This window comes from Spermophilus citellus (genome assembly GCF_964194105.1).
Source record: "Spermophilus citellus genome assembly, chromosome: 2".
Taxonomy (NCBI): domain Eukaryota; kingdom Metazoa; phylum Chordata; class Mammalia; order Rodentia; family Sciuridae; genus Spermophilus; species Spermophilus citellus.
The window spans coordinates 195,075,349-195,089,571 of NC_138183.1; the positions used below are offsets into that span (position 1 = coordinate 195,075,349).

Below are 14,223 nucleotides of genomic sequence, written 5' to 3' on the forward strand. Positions count from 1 at the left end.
TGGGACAGTGCTGATGGAAAGTCATGGGATAAAACCAGAAAAGTTCCGCTCTTTGAATCTGCCCTAAAAGGCTTCCAGCAGGAGGGGAGTTTCTAAAAGTTATCTGCATGGTCAGAAAAAATGGGCTTACACAGAGGCCCACGACTGGAGTGTGTATGTGTTGATGGGGCCCAGTGAGTGCTGGGCATGATGCGGGCACTCTGTCAGAGACAGTCTGGGAGAAGTCACAGGGAGTTCTCTTCCATCCCTCCAGGTGCACTGCGGCCAGCTGAGTGACAGTGAGGAGTGGAACCTGCAGGCCGTGGAAAAGCATGTGAGTCCTGGCGGGTAGGGCTGTGGGAGGATGGGGGCTGCTGAAGATTCTTATTACAGCTGGTGGGGAGATGACCTGGCAAAGCAACCGGACAGAACTGGGTTCAAGTTCTAGCTCCATCACCTTTGAGCTTTGGGACCTTGAGCATGTCACTTAACCTCTCTAGGCTTCAGTTTCACATCTGAAAATGCGGATAATGATAGCGCTAACTTACCTAGGGTAGTGGTGAGACGGCAAATACCTGTACATAACTTAGGAAGGACTAATTACATAGTGAAACTGAGGCTCTTTTCAGCAAGAGATTTTAGGATTTTGTGACTTTAACAAAGCCTTAAGAATCCCCACCGGTGCTAGAGACAGAGAAATCCTACCTTGGCCTATCTTGAAAGAATCTGAGGGCTAGCGATGGAGACACACCCTATTTGTTCATCCACGGAGGGACGCTCTGGAGCAGTGGGAACCGCGGGTAGCGTGGCATGCTGAGGGCGGAGCTGTTTGGGCTGGGCGGGGCGAGGGTGGGGCCAGTGGCGCGCTGACCATTCGGTCGGCCCCAGACCCTGGTGGCCCTCAGGAGGGTGCAGGCCCTGCAGCAACGCGGGCTCGGCGCGGCCCCTGCAGCTGTCCAGAACCCCCCAGCGGTCACAGCGGAAGACCGGAAGGGCGGGATACAGTACACCGACCACGACCGAAAGATCCTGCAGCTCTGCGGTGAGGGTCCAGCCTGGGCAGGTCGGGAGGGCGGGGCAGGTAGAATTAGAGGAGTGGGAGGTGCCTGAGAGGAGTTGGGCGGCCCCGCCAGAAGTTGGAAGGGATACCGTGGGCTGGGTGGTCTGGTGGGGTCGGGGGCGGGGGCGGAGGCGGAGCCTTGTGTAGTCCTGGACTTGGCTGTGCCTAAGGGACCTGGACCCGGCCACCTAGGAGAATCGGGGCCCTCCCTGACCCGCGCCCTGTCCTTGCAGGCGAGCTCTACGACCTGGATGCCACTTCCCTGCAGCTCAAAGTCCTCCAATACGTGAGTCCCTGAGTTCCTCCCACTCTCCTCATGGTCCTGGCTTCCTGCAGGGACCAACTTCCCCCAAAACTCTCCATCTCAGTTGGTATTGCTTGTTCCGCCCCTCCCTTTCCTCCACAAACCTGAAGAGCCTCCAAGAGACGAGAGGGTGGGATGGGGTGACTTCATACCAACCATTCGCTGTCAACCCTTTGTTCTGTCCGTCACCCTTTCAGCTTCAACAAGAGACCCAGGCATCCCGCTGCTGCCTTCTGCTCGTGTCTGAGGACAATCTGCAGCTTTCCTGCAAGGTGAGGGCCCAGGTCCACTGGCAGAGCGAGGGACCTGGGTTTGCCTTTTCACTAACTGGTCCTCACTATTCAATTTCTCAGGTCATCGGAGATAAAGTGCTGGGGGAAGAGATCAGTTTTCCCGTGAGTCCCCGTCTGGGTCCCCTGTGTTGGAGTCTGCAGGGACTGCTAAGACCTGCTAGGCAGTTGCAGGGGGGAGGGGGGTTTGCCTAAAGGAATTGAGGTCCTCTAGAATCTCTTGGAATCTGGTGAAATTAATCTGGATCTTGGGATCTGCTTAAAATTTCAAGGCATCTCAATATGTTATGATCAGGCTCCACTAGAACTCTCTTATCATATACAGGAAGGCTTACATGAGGACCAGCTCAGTTCTAAAATACTCTGTTGGAGTATTTTTAGATATGAATCTGTCCAGATCAATGAGAATTCTTGGAGTCTGCTTATCGCCCCCTAATTTGGGAAGAGCCTAGAGTCTTCTATAGATGATTCTGCCAGACCTCCCCCTAGCTCTCTGCTCCTCAATATTTAACTCCATACACTATTTGGACTGACTGAAGAGTTCATTGAAACTGGGGATGGGTTGAGATCCCCTGACCTGGAGAGAGCTGGCCCCTGACAACCTCTCCTCACTCTCCAGTTGACAATGGGTCGCCTGGGCCAGGTTGTGGAAGACAAGAAGTCCATCCAGCTGAAGGACCTCACCTCTGTAAGCCATGGCCTGCTAAGCCAGGGGAGGGGAAAAAGGGAGGACTCCCTGCCTAGCCCTCAGAACCAGGGTCTTTGGAATAGGGCAGCCTAGAAATGAGAGAGACAGAACCCAGGGATTTTGTAGCATCCCATCCCCAGGCCTGTTGAGGAGTGTGGTGGAGGGTATATGACCCCCTTCCCCTCCCTGACTTACTCCCTCTCTCCTCCCCTTTGCAGGAGGATGTGCAACAGCTGCAAAGCATGTTGGGCTGTGAGCTGCAGGCCATGCTCTGTGTCCCTGTCATCAGCAGGGCCACTGACCAGGTGGTGGCCTTGGCCTGTGCCTTCAACAAGCTTGGAGGAGACTTGTGAGTCTGGGTGGGATGATGTGAATCAGGAGCTGGAGCTGAGGTGGGGCAGGGCTCTACTAGGATAACAGCGTGGGAAGGGGACTACACAGAGAGTATGCTATCTAAGCAGTGCTGGGCTGAACAGTTTGTCAGTGCTAGACTATTAGGGGCTTCTAGACCCTTGCAGCTGTTGCTGGCTGAGGCACAGGTAATCCCAGACTCTCCATCACCTTTTTGACTTGGTTAAAGCCATGTTAATATCCAGTCTGATTTCCCCTCCCTTTTTGGAGAGGCACTTGGGCAAGAGCAGGAGGACAACCCAACAAGGGCAAGTCTCTAGTCTGAGGGAGGAGACTTGGCCTTGGTCCGGGTAAATCCCCAATCAGAGGAGGGATTTACAGCTCTGGTTTTAAAAAGCAATAGCCTTGTGGGTGTCATCGGGGCACCTGTTGTCCCAGCTATTGGGGAGGCTGAGGCAGGAAGATAGCTTGAGCCCAGGATTTCAAGACCAGCCAGGAAAACACAGGGAGTCCCTGCTTCAAACAAAAACAAAACAATAGCAGGAGAATAAAACCACACTTTAGTCTGAGAAGTACAACCTTCCCCTCAGGGAGCTTTCAGTCTAAGGTGGCAGGCAGGCAGTGGAGCAGCCCCAGCAGAGGAGATATATGGTTGGCTGGTGGCTGCCTCTATGGGGTTTCTGGGGGCATAGAAGTAAGGAGAATTGGGGAGAGAAGCTTGCTTTCCCTTCCCTCTTCAGTGACCCCAGCCCCTCCCTCCAGGTTCACAGACCAGGATGAGCATGTGATCCAGCACTGCTTCCACTACACAGGCACAGTGCTCACCAGTACCCTGGCCTTCCAGAAGGAGCAGAAGCTCAAGTGTGAGTGCCAGGTGAGCGGCCTGCCTTGAGCCCCTCCCGGGACTAGTTCACCCAGCTCACCCAGCTCTCAGGACTAGAGAGCCAATCCCTAAAGAGGTGTCCATGCCTTCCTGGACCAATGGCTGCCTTGCCCTGCAGCAGCTAGGTAACCTAGTAACCTGGCGGCCTCTTAAGAAGAGAGGTCAGTAGTTTCCTCAGGCACAGCCCAAGCAACACGGGCCACAGGCACTGATCGCCCTCTAGTGTTCAATGTGGGCAGTTAGACAAGAGATATCTTCCCACTTTCTCTGGGGCTATTTCCTCACTTCTTTATTTATTAGCCAAATGACATATTAGATACTGTGAGATTCTAGCTTGTCCAGAGAGCACAAAACAAGGAGTGAGAAGCCCCTGGGAATTTTGAAGTGGGGAACTGGATAGAGGGTCCTCAATCGGCTATTATTTCCATTTTCTCCATTCCAGGCTCTTCTTCAAGTGGCAAAGAACCTCTTCACTCACTTGGGTGAGTGCAGTGTCCTCCTTGTGAGGCTGTCTGGTTAGGAGCGGTGGGAAGGCTTGGCCTCAGTACTACAACCTGGTGTCAACACTGTGCTGTTCTTCTCCCTCCCCCAGATGATGTCTCTGTTCTGCTCCAGGAGATCATCACAGAGGCCAGAAACCTCAGCAATGCGGAGATGTGAGTGGATCTCCCTAGAGGGCTGGAGGGAGAAGGTTCTGGGCCTCAGTCCTCATTGCCTCCTTTCCTTCCCCCCTTCTTCACCTCTCTGCCTTCTTGTGGGACTCCACTGTGTGTGTGTGTGTTGCCAGGGATTGAACCCAGGGCTTTGTGCATGCAAAGAAAGCACTCTACCAACTGAGCTATATCCCCTGTCCCCCCACTGCATTTTGACTGATCCTTTATTTTGTACCTGTCTCCCTACTGGAAGGTAAACTCAACTGTCAGCAGAGCCAGGGCTAGCTTTGCTTGCTGTGCCCAGCTCTTATCACAGTGCACTGCACATAGTAGTTGCTCTTTCGAGTAGACAAATGCCAGGAGCCAGCCATACCTGAGGGGATCTCACTCCAGGGCATTCCTACTAGTTCTCAGAAATCTGGTCTCCACTCAAATCATAAGAAGTCGGGGTGGGGGGGTGGCTGGAGGGATGTCAGGGCTCTGAGGACTAACCTTATCTCCCCACAGCTGCTCTGTGTTCCTGCTGGATCAGAATGAGCTGGTGGCCAAAGTGTTTGATGGGGGCGTCGTGGATGATGAGGTGAGGGATTGTGTGGTCCTGGGCAGTGGTGGGGGTGTATGTGTGAGGGGGTATCCGTGAATCCTCAGGGGGCCCTCGGTGGATAGGCCACTAACAATCCTTTCTGCTCCTTTCTTGCTGTGGCAGACATACGAGATCCGCATCCCAGCCGATCAGGGCATCGCGGGCCACGTGGCCACCACCGGCCAGATCCTGAACATCCCAGACGCGTACGCCCACCCGCTTTTCTACCGCGGAGTGGACGACAGCACCGGCTTCCGCACGCGCAACATCCTTTGCTTCCCCATCAAGAACGAGAACCAGGGTGCAGCCTCGGGGCAGCGGGGGCGGGGCTGGGGCGGTCCAGTCGGGAGGGGCCTGAGCGGGGTGGGCGGGGCTCGGGAGGGCAGGTCCCTGCCCGGCCCCTCCGCTGTGGTTCCTAGCCCTTCTCCCTTCCCCAGAGGTTATCGGTGTGGCCGAGCTGGTAAACAAGATCAATGGGCCCTGGTTCAGCAAGTTCGACGAGGACCTGGCCACTGCCTTCTCCATCTACTGCGGCATCAGCATCGCCCATGTGAGGGGGAGGGGCGGGGGCGGGGCCGATGAGGGACATCCCCCTCCCCATTTTACTTCCTCCACCCTCTCTCCCTACTGGGTCTAGAAGGTTCATTTCCTGGGGTGGGACTTAGATCCTGGGATGCTGCTGAGGTGCCACACAGCCTTCAGTGCTCTGGGCTTAGTTTCCAATTGGGGATACTATTTCTTGCCCTGTCCACTTAGCCTCCGGGTATCATGAAAAACCCTGGTTGCTGAAAATCTACCCCTGTCCTCCAGAAGCAATGACCTCAACCCAAACCCCTGGTCAACCTCTTTCTGACCAATATTGGATCTCATTGTCCAGCTTGTTGGAAGTTCTGACCTGAGAATCCAACCCCAGATCCCTGGCATGAGTCCCCTCCTTGCTGCTCTTCCTTCCATGGGCCTTGGTATTCATCACAGGAGTCTGGGCCAAGCCCTGGAGGGGTGCAAAGTGCCTCAAATGTGAAGAGGACTGGGGAGGTGGTTTCGGGAGCTCTGGACATAAGTCAGAGGTGGGGCCTGTACTCTGGTTGGAGCCCAAAGGCTCAGACTGGGGTCCCAGTGGGCTTCTGTCTGATCCCTCTGTACCCCTTTTGGGTGTTTCAAGGATTTCACAGTTGTCTTGTTTGAGTCCTGTCTTTCTCTCTCTCCCCTCAGTCTCTTCTATACAAAAAAGTGAATGAGGCTCAGTATCGCAGCCACCTGGCCAATGAGATGATGATGTACCACATGAAGGTGAGGCTTGTGTGGTGTTTCTGTCCTTTTCAGGGCTATCTGCTCTTGTACCCTCCTTTCCTGCCTTTCAGAATCTTAAACAGCCCAGGTCAGGGCTGGGCTTTCTGACTGATTGATCACTAGGGTAGAGAAGACAGACCCAAAGCAACACCTGGCCTCCTGCTCTGCTCAGGGACAGCTTCCCCAACCCCTACTTACAGACCTCTCCTCTAAGCTGTTTGTCAGTTCAGCACCAAGGCTGCAAGTAGCCTGCAGGCAGTATTCTACCCAGGGAAGAACTTGATTAAATCAAGTATTTCCCAAGTCCAGGGAGTAAGTCCCATCTTGGGAATTACTGAAGGCTGGGAAACCCACCCAGGGATTTTCCCCACCACTTCCCTGAGTATGAGAGTTACACAGTCCTGGGCAACCCTGACTGCTGATGTTCTAGCCCATTCACAGGTCCGGTGTCAGAATAGCTATTTTAAGCCTTAGTTCACAGTATGTGATAATCATTGTTCATTTGGACATTTCTTCTCATCTGTGTCCAAACTAAAGGGTCCCAGACTTTGTGAATAGTCTAAAAACTGTCATTTGAAGAATTGAAGTTAGACTCTAGGAAGGTCTCCCAAGAGAAGGACTGCTAGGTTAGTGTCTATGAAAAGCCACCATGAGTTGAGGTCACAAAGGGGTATCTCCCTGTCTTTGTGGAGGATAGGATATCTGCATAGGTAAAAGGTGGTCACCAGCAGGGAGGTGGGTTGTAGGGCTGGGTGAGGAGGGTGGAGATCTACCCATTCACAGTTCATAGGGTAGGGGCTCAACTGGGCTGCATTCTGTGTGAAGGATCCCCCACCTGCCATGGGAATTTGAGTGAGGACACTGGACAGGGAGGAAGCCATTGTCTAATTCTCTGGCTGGCTTCTTCTAGGTCTCTGATGATGAATATACCAAACTTCTCCATGACGGCATCCAGCCTGTGGCTGCCATTGACTCCAACTTTGCCAATTTTACCTATACCCCTCGCTCTCTACCAGAGGATGACACTTCCATGGTGAGCTGGCCCTCCCCTGCTTGACTGGGAAGTGGAAGGACATACAGTCAGAGATTTAAGTTAGATGTGCGTAAGAATTTCCCATAAGACAGGGTCATCAAGGAAGGCTATGGAGGCTCCTTTAGAGATGGAGTGGGCATGTGGTCTGTCATTATGGGGCTGTGGAGCTGTCCAGGGCCCAGGGGCTGGACTGGGTGATCACCAAGAACAGCTCCAGGACCACTGATACTTGAGCTTGTGGCTTTAGGATTTGCAGCCCCTGCCCCATTTTTCTAAGATTTTAGGTGAGCTTGGTTCCAAGAGTTCTTAGTGCTAGGGCCCTTAGATGTCTAAAAGTTCACAGACATGAGAATGCTTGGTTCAACAATCTTATGATCCTTTAATTTAGATTTAAAGTTATAAGACTCCCAAATTTTGAGCTGGGACTTCAAAAATGTCTGAGGCAGGAGCCCCATCATGATACTGACAGTTCCTCTCGTCCTTCTCATCCATTTCCTCCAGGCCATCCTGAGTATGCTGCAGGACATGAATTTCATCAATAACTACAAAATTGACTGCCCGACACTGGCCCGGTGTGTGCCCCTAGCCCTCCCCTGGGTGCAGACAGCCTCACTCTCACCTCTATGGGTTTCTCTGAGTACAACTGCTGGAGGCCTAGTCTTGTAGGGTTGGGGAGAATGCATGAATGAGATGCAATCTGGATCATGAATAAAGGAAGGCAGAGCCCAAAGGACTTCCTGGAGGAGGGGAAGCTGAGACCCCTCTGCTGCTTCCTGTCCTCTCCCAGGTTCTGTTTGATGGTGAAGAAGGGCTACCGGGATCCCCCCTACCACAACTGGATGCACGCCTTTTCTGTCTCCCACTTCTGCTACCTGCTCTACAAGAACTTGGAGCTCAACAACTACCTCGAGTGAGTGGCTGCACCTCCCCCACATCTGGCAGCAGCTGAGGTTCCCTCCCCTGGGAGAGGGAGGCACCTCCTATGAGACAGGTCCTGTACCTGCACACTCATGGAGTCTTCTCAGCCCGGGGAGGAAGGTTGCATAGCCCCCGTCTCCAGGAGGGACTGGCTCAGGATTAGGGACTAGTGGGCCTGATCCCCACCTGGGTTTGCCACACTCCAAACCAGTGCTTCTTTCTAAGAAGGAGACTGGGGTGTCCCAACTGCCTGTTTGGGTGGCTGCTGGACACTTCCCAGCTGTCTCTCTTCTGGGGTGCTGAGAGAGGGAGCTGTGGGTGACCTTTCTTCTTTCTGGCTCCTAACCAGGGACATCGAGATCTTTGCCTTGTTTATTTCCTGCATGTGTCATGACCTGGACCACAGAGGCACTAATAACTCCTTCCAGGTGGCCTCGGTGAGACCTGCCCTCCCCAAGCAGGAGCCCTCCCTGATGTCTGGGAGGAGAGGTGGGGGCATGAGACGGGGAGCAGTTTTAGAGCCTGGAGAGGCCTTCTGGGGTTGCCCAGGGCTCTCAGAGAGGCAGGAGCGGGGCAGTGGGTAGGAGCAGAGGCTGCTGAGTCTCAACTGTGGCGGATGCTTGGACCTGCATGTGAGGAGTGACTGGAGTTTTCCTGGGCTTTTCCAGAAATCTGTGCTGGCTGCGCTCTATAGCTCCGAGGGCTCTGTCATGGAGGTATTGTCCTTCTGCCCTGACCCTGTCTTGCTAATCCCCATAAGGCCAGTGACTTGCAAAGTTAGACTATGACCCAGCACCTCCTGTTCCCACACCAGGCTCTCTAAACAGGCTGTGGGAGCTGCTGCCACTCCCAGGGCAAGTCTGGCTCATTTTCCTAACTGGGTTGGGGGATTTGTGGGTGCAGATGGGTTTGAGAGTGGGGCTGTAGGAACTGCCTGAGCCAGGTTTGCAAAGGGACTACTGGGTGTAGGGTGCGTCCCTTTGGCTGTGTGGGTCAACCCTGGGCCCCTGTCCAACTCAGCCTTCTCAGCTTTGTCTTTTTTTTTTTTTTTTTTTTTTTTGTACCGGAGATTGAACCCAGGGCTGCTTAACCACTGGGCCCCAGCCCCAGCCCTGTTTTGCATTTTATTTAGAAAAGGGTCTCACTGAATTGCTTAGGGCCTCGCTAAGTTGCTGAGGCTGGCTTTGAACTCTTAATCTACTGGAATTGCAGTGGCTCAGCCTTGCCTTTGATTGTTGGGTCCCCACCCTCACTTGGAGGATCTTTGGATCAGGACCAGGTCTGAGACATGTCTGAGTTTTCTGCACTTGTCTTGGCTTAGGTGGGAGCCAAATCTCCAAGGTCACCTTGCCCTAGGCTTCCTCCCACAACACCCTTCCAGAGGCTGCCCCTGTTTTCACACCCCCAGAACTGCATGTGGTGCTCGCCTTCTCCCAGGAGACCTGGCAGCAGCCCTGGTTGTGCCCTCTGTCCCCTGGCCTCAGCCAGCTCCTCCTCCGAGTGACAGCCTTTCAGCATCTGGAGACAGGGCCTTGCTCTCGCCTCCTTTTCTTGTCTTTCCTTGTCAGCAAACAAATGTTTTCTGCATGAATTAGTGTCTAAGACTTTAAGGAAACCTTTCAAAATTTTTCCAACCTGTGATGCCCTTCAAGTTTACTTTACTGGGTCTCTCCATGTGACAGCTGAGGTGTCTGAGGCGTGGAGCTGGACAAGGACTTGCCCTGGGTCACCCAGAGGGTTGGAACAGCTCAGAAAGGGAAGCAGGACTCCTGAGTCCCCTTTCTACCTGCTCTGCTGCGCTTAGGGCCCAGAGCCCTGTGGGGTTTGACTGCCTCTTTTGGGGTCAGGATGTGGGGAACCCCTTTGCCCCAGCATTCCCTCTCTTTTCTTCCCCCAGAGGCATCACTTTGCTCAGGCCATCGCCATCCTTAATACCCACGGCTGCAACATCTTTGACCACTTCTCCCGGAAGGTGATGGGCGGGGAGCAGTGAGTAGGGGTGGGTCCAGCAACTGGCCCAGACAGAAGAAGGAGCTGTGGGTACTCCTCAGGGGTGAGTGGTGGGTTGTGTCCAGCGGGAGGCCATGAAGCTCCTCCCTTGACCCACCCTAGGACTACCAGCGCATGCTGGACCTGATGCGAGATATCATCTTGGCCACGGACCTGGCCCACCACCTCCGCATCTTCAAGGACCTTCAGAAGATGGCTGAAGGTGCCTGCCATTAGCCCTAGGCTCCCAGCCAGGGAGGGATGGGTGATCAGTGTGGGGAACTGCTTGGGGAGCATCCCCAGGGCTCAGACACATTCCCTTTCAGCATTGGCCCTTCCCTGGCAACCTGGCCCCTCCCAAAAGACCCAGCACTGGCCCCTTGACTCCCAATGGGAAGGCCCAATTCCCTGGCTAGCTTTGAGGTGGGAGCCTAGTTCTCAGAGGGTACAAGGAGGCTGCTCCTCCTCTCCTTAAACCTATGGTCCCCCAACAGTGGGCTATGACCGAACCAACAAGCAGCACCACAGACTTCTCCTCTGCCTCCTAATGACCTCCTGTGACCTCTCTGACCAGACTAAGGGCTGGAAGACCACCAGAAAGATCGCAGTAAGTGATCCCCTGTCTGCAAAGGTATAGGCTGCACATTCTGCTCAGCTCTGTGACCCCTCTGTAGCCTCTCTGTGCTGAGCCCAGCCTGGCTAGATTTGGGGGAGACAGAAACCTAGACTACTCAGGTGATGGGTGAGGAGACTCGGGGTTGCACAGCAAGTCAGTGACTGGTGAAAGGTGGACCAGAACTCAGCATCCACCTCTTCTAGGACCATCTCACTGCCAGGCTTGGGCTGGTAATGCCAGGCCCTCAGTGGGACTGGATCACTTGGCTTTACTTTGCTCTTGGAGCATGGGCTTGGGGGGATGGATCCCATCCACAGCAAGTAACAAGAACATTGTCTTCCAGGAGCTGATCTACAAAGAATTCTTCTCCCAGGGAGACTTGGTATGTTCAGGTTGGGGGAGCACTTCTGGCCTAGGCTGGGGCGGCATTGGGCTAGCCTGACCCTGGTCCCTGATGGAGGAACAAGAGGGGCAGGCCTGATGTCTTGCTGCCTGCAGGAGAAAGCCATGGGCAACCGGCCAATGGAGATGATGGACCGGGAGAAGGCCTACATCCCCGAGCTGCAGATCAGCTTCATGGAGCACATTGCAATGCCCATCTACAAGTGAGTGAGCTCACAGGGACGGCTGGGGACTCCCTGGAGAGGGTGGTGCAGAGTGGGGCCAGCTGTGGGTGAAACAGTAGACACGGTGCTGAGTTTGTCCTTGACCAATTCCAGCTGGTACACAGCTGCCTCCTGCCTCAATGGGCCCTTCATTTCATCCTTGGCCCCCAGCTGTGAGAGACCATCCTGCTTTCCCGTGCTAGTCCTACAGCTCAGACCCCTGCAGAAATTCTGCCTGTGGTGTGACTCTTCATTTTTCTTGCTGTCTATGCTGAGTTTTAACCTCTAACCCTGCTCCGTCTCCAACTCCCACAGACTTTTACAGGACTTGTTCCCCAAGGCTGCAGAGCTGTATGAGCGGGTGGCCTCCAACCGTGAACATTGGACCAAGGTGTCCCACAAGTTCACCATCCGTGGCCTCCCAAGCAACAACTCATTGGACTTCCTGGATGAGGAATACGAGGTGCCCGAGGTGGACGGCACTAGGGCCCCCGTCAATGGCTGCTGCAGCCTTGATGCTGAGTGATCGCCTCCGGGACCCTTCCTGCCTGGCTCTTTTCCCACCACCCTCCACCAGTCTGGCCTGATGCACTGGGAACTAGAGCCATGGGTCCTGGATTCTAGACCAGGATGTGCCATGTCACCCTGGGCATGTGTGGACTTTCCTGGGCCTCAGCTTTCTCATCTTTAGAGTGAAAGCAACACTTCCAGCCTCGCCAAGACTTTGTGATTTGTCCTCCAGGAGCACGGGGGTGACCAGTGAGCAGTGGGCCCTGCTCTGCTCCTCTGACCGTACTCTGGCGAGTTCTCCCCAAGCCACTCTTTCTCTGAACAGTCTGGATGGTTCCTTCTGTGCCCCTTTCTTGCCTCATCAGATCTGTGTCCTTCTCCCCTGGGGGCCCCCACCCCATTGGGGTCTCCAGGCTCCTATGGAAGGGAAGGTGGGACTTCTCCATGAGCAGGGGAAACAATCACTAGCTCTGCTGTGGGCAGAAATGGAAATCAACACGGGGTAAAGGTGCCTCTGAGGACCACCCCTGTACTTGAGGGATACAGGGACCCCAGGAGGAAGCTGCCAGAGGGGCAGCTCAGTGTTCTGGGGAGGGGACTTAGGCAGAAAGCAGATAGGAACAATGAATGGGCAGAAGGATCCCCTACTGGGAGACAGGACAGATGTGTCAGCAATGCTTTCTGCTGGCTGTGTGACCCTGGGCAAGTTCCTTTCCCTATCTGGGCAAAACAGAGAGTAAGACAATCTGTTCTCCAAGATCCCATTTAGATAAAAGTCTCCACAGCGCCAAGGAGCCCAACAGAGGGTGTGAAATGCCTCTGCTACCCTAGGGCCCTGAGCTCCTCGGTGTCCCCTGAGTTCCTCAGTGTCTCCTAAGTACACCCCTTGGCCTGAGTCCTTCTCCCTTTCCTGCAGCCAGAGAGGGACCTGGCTTCACCCTGGCAGGGTTTCTCTCCTCTTCAAGGCCATATCCACCTGTGCCCCAGGGCTTGGGGTCCCCCCAGGGCCAGGCCTCTTGCTTCAGCCTGGCCCACTGGTTTCGCTCTTCTGTTTTGTCCTGTGTGTGGGGGCGGGGAGGGGCCACCTGCCTTACCTACTCTGAGTTGCCTTTAGAGAGACGTGTTTTTCTAGGACTCTGTGCACCTGTTGTATGTGGTCCCGTGGGCTGACCGCTTTGTACATGAAAATAAATCTATTTCTTTCTACCAACCCCACCCTGTGGGGCTGTGGGCAGACCCTGCATGGGGTGGAGGGGAAACAGACCTGGGAAAGGCATATGTCCTTTGGAACTCCCCCAGCTGCCAGAGTCCCCCCCCCCCCCGGTGCTTAGCCCTTCTTTATGGGGAGTTATAGACCTGTTGGGTTACTCCCTGTGCCAGCCCTGTGCCCGCTGGTACATGTTCGGGGTGGGTTGCAGATGGCGAAGCCTAGACACGGAGCAGTGAGGGACATATCGATTTTTAGAAATTGTGGAATGCAAAGAGAAGCTGAAGGGAGACTGCCTGGAGGAGGTGGCCTTCTATACCTGTGTGCTGGCCTGCCTTGGTTGTCAGGCTGTACTGCACGGGTCCCAGACTCTGAACCTCGTTCTAGCTTCAGGATGCCAGAATCCCTGTTAAGTCCCACATCCCAGTTTCCCTGTGTCCTGTCAAAGGAGTTCCCCTGTGGTGAGCTCCACACATGATCCATCCCTGGGTTGTGTCTGGGAGTTAGTCCCTGCTCACCCGACCGTGTGAGTGTTGCCTCAGCACGGGTGAGAGAAGCAGAATCCAGGTTGGGGGCCATGAGGAGGCTCGACTGGCAAAGTCTCCAGGCCCTGTCCCCAACTGGCCTAAACCTTTCTTCTGTCCATCACATCTTGAGTAGTCGGGCTCGACCTGTGAAGGAGGAGATAGATAGGGCCATCCTGTCACCACAACAGTCCCCCAGGATGCTAGCCTTGTGGATCGCTGCCTATGGGGGTATGGAGTCCGCTTCCCTGGGCTAGATGGTCTCAGGGCCTCTCACCTTCGTCTTGGGGCTTGGGTTCCAGCACAGGACTCAGGACTGACCAGGGGGTTCCCAGGCAGGAGTAGGGGTAGTTCCTGGCCTAGGCAGGCAGGGTTGGCTATGCTAATGATGCCCAGCTGACAACAGAGTCTGTGTAGGCTGGCGGCTGCTCTTCTGACCTTGGCCCCCACGCCACCCTGAATGTGTGTACATTCCTTCTTCCATAAGTCTTGGACAAAGAACACAATCCCTAGGGGCTTTGCTGACCCCTCAACCCCGCATCTGCTGTCCATCCTCAGCCCAGTTGTCCTTTGAAGACCATGCAACCCTCCTTATCACCAAATTGAGTGAACAACCCACAGATGATTTCCTCACGCATGCAGGATCCTGGGATGAGCCCAGAGTTAACTTTGTCTTTGTTCCTGGTCTGGAGGGTCTCACAGCTTGATGGAGGATCCAAACTCATACACAGGCTGTGGGG

General features: G+C 54.5%; 1 protein-coding gene across 3 annotated transcripts in view; it reads left to right on the plus strand.

Moving 5' to 3' along the window:
- The window catches only part of PDE2A (phosphodiesterase 2A), a 59,850-nt gene extending 46,888 nt beyond the window's left edge, over window positions 1–12,962 (plus strand). For all 3 annotated transcript variants that reach the window (XM_081279018.1, XM_081279016.1, XM_081279017.1), the window contains 25 exons: window positions 254–313; window positions 868–1,021; window positions 1,273–1,325; window positions 1,541–1,615; window positions 1,697–1,738; window positions 2,253–2,321; window positions 2,540–2,670; window positions 3,435–3,546; window positions 3,998–4,037; window positions 4,148–4,211; window positions 4,716–4,788; window positions 4,915–5,092; window positions 5,229–5,341; window positions 6,004–6,081; window positions 6,992–7,114; window positions 7,616–7,686; window positions 7,902–8,024; window positions 8,382–8,469; window positions 8,701–8,748; window positions 9,930–10,004; window positions 10,145–10,244; window positions 10,516–10,628; window positions 10,981–11,019; window positions 11,136–11,242; window positions 11,558–12,962. In XM_081279018.1, the coding sequence (XP_081135144.1) occupies window positions 254–313; window positions 868–1,021; window positions 1,273–1,325; window positions 1,541–1,615; window positions 1,697–1,738; window positions 2,253–2,321; window positions 2,540–2,670; window positions 3,435–3,546; window positions 3,998–4,037; window positions 4,148–4,211; window positions 4,716–4,788; window positions 4,915–5,092; window positions 5,229–5,341; window positions 6,004–6,081; window positions 6,992–7,114; window positions 7,616–7,686; window positions 7,902–8,024; window positions 8,382–8,469; window positions 8,701–8,748; window positions 9,930–10,004; window positions 10,145–10,244; window positions 10,516–10,628; window positions 10,981–11,019; window positions 11,136–11,242; window positions 11,558–11,768 (2,340 nt within the window). In that variant the 3' untranslated portion in view covers window positions 11,769–12,962. The remainder of the gene's footprint in view (window positions 1–253; window positions 314–867; window positions 1,022–1,272; window positions 1,326–1,540; window positions 1,616–1,696; window positions 1,739–2,252; window positions 2,322–2,539; window positions 2,671–3,434; window positions 3,547–3,997; window positions 4,038–4,147; window positions 4,212–4,715; window positions 4,789–4,914; window positions 5,093–5,228; window positions 5,342–6,003; window positions 6,082–6,991; window positions 7,115–7,615; window positions 7,687–7,901; window positions 8,025–8,381; window positions 8,470–8,700; window positions 8,749–9,929; window positions 10,005–10,144; window positions 10,245–10,515; window positions 10,629–10,980; window positions 11,020–11,135; window positions 11,243–11,557) is intronic.
- The last annotated feature ends 1,261 nt before the right edge of the window (window positions 12,963–14,223 follow it).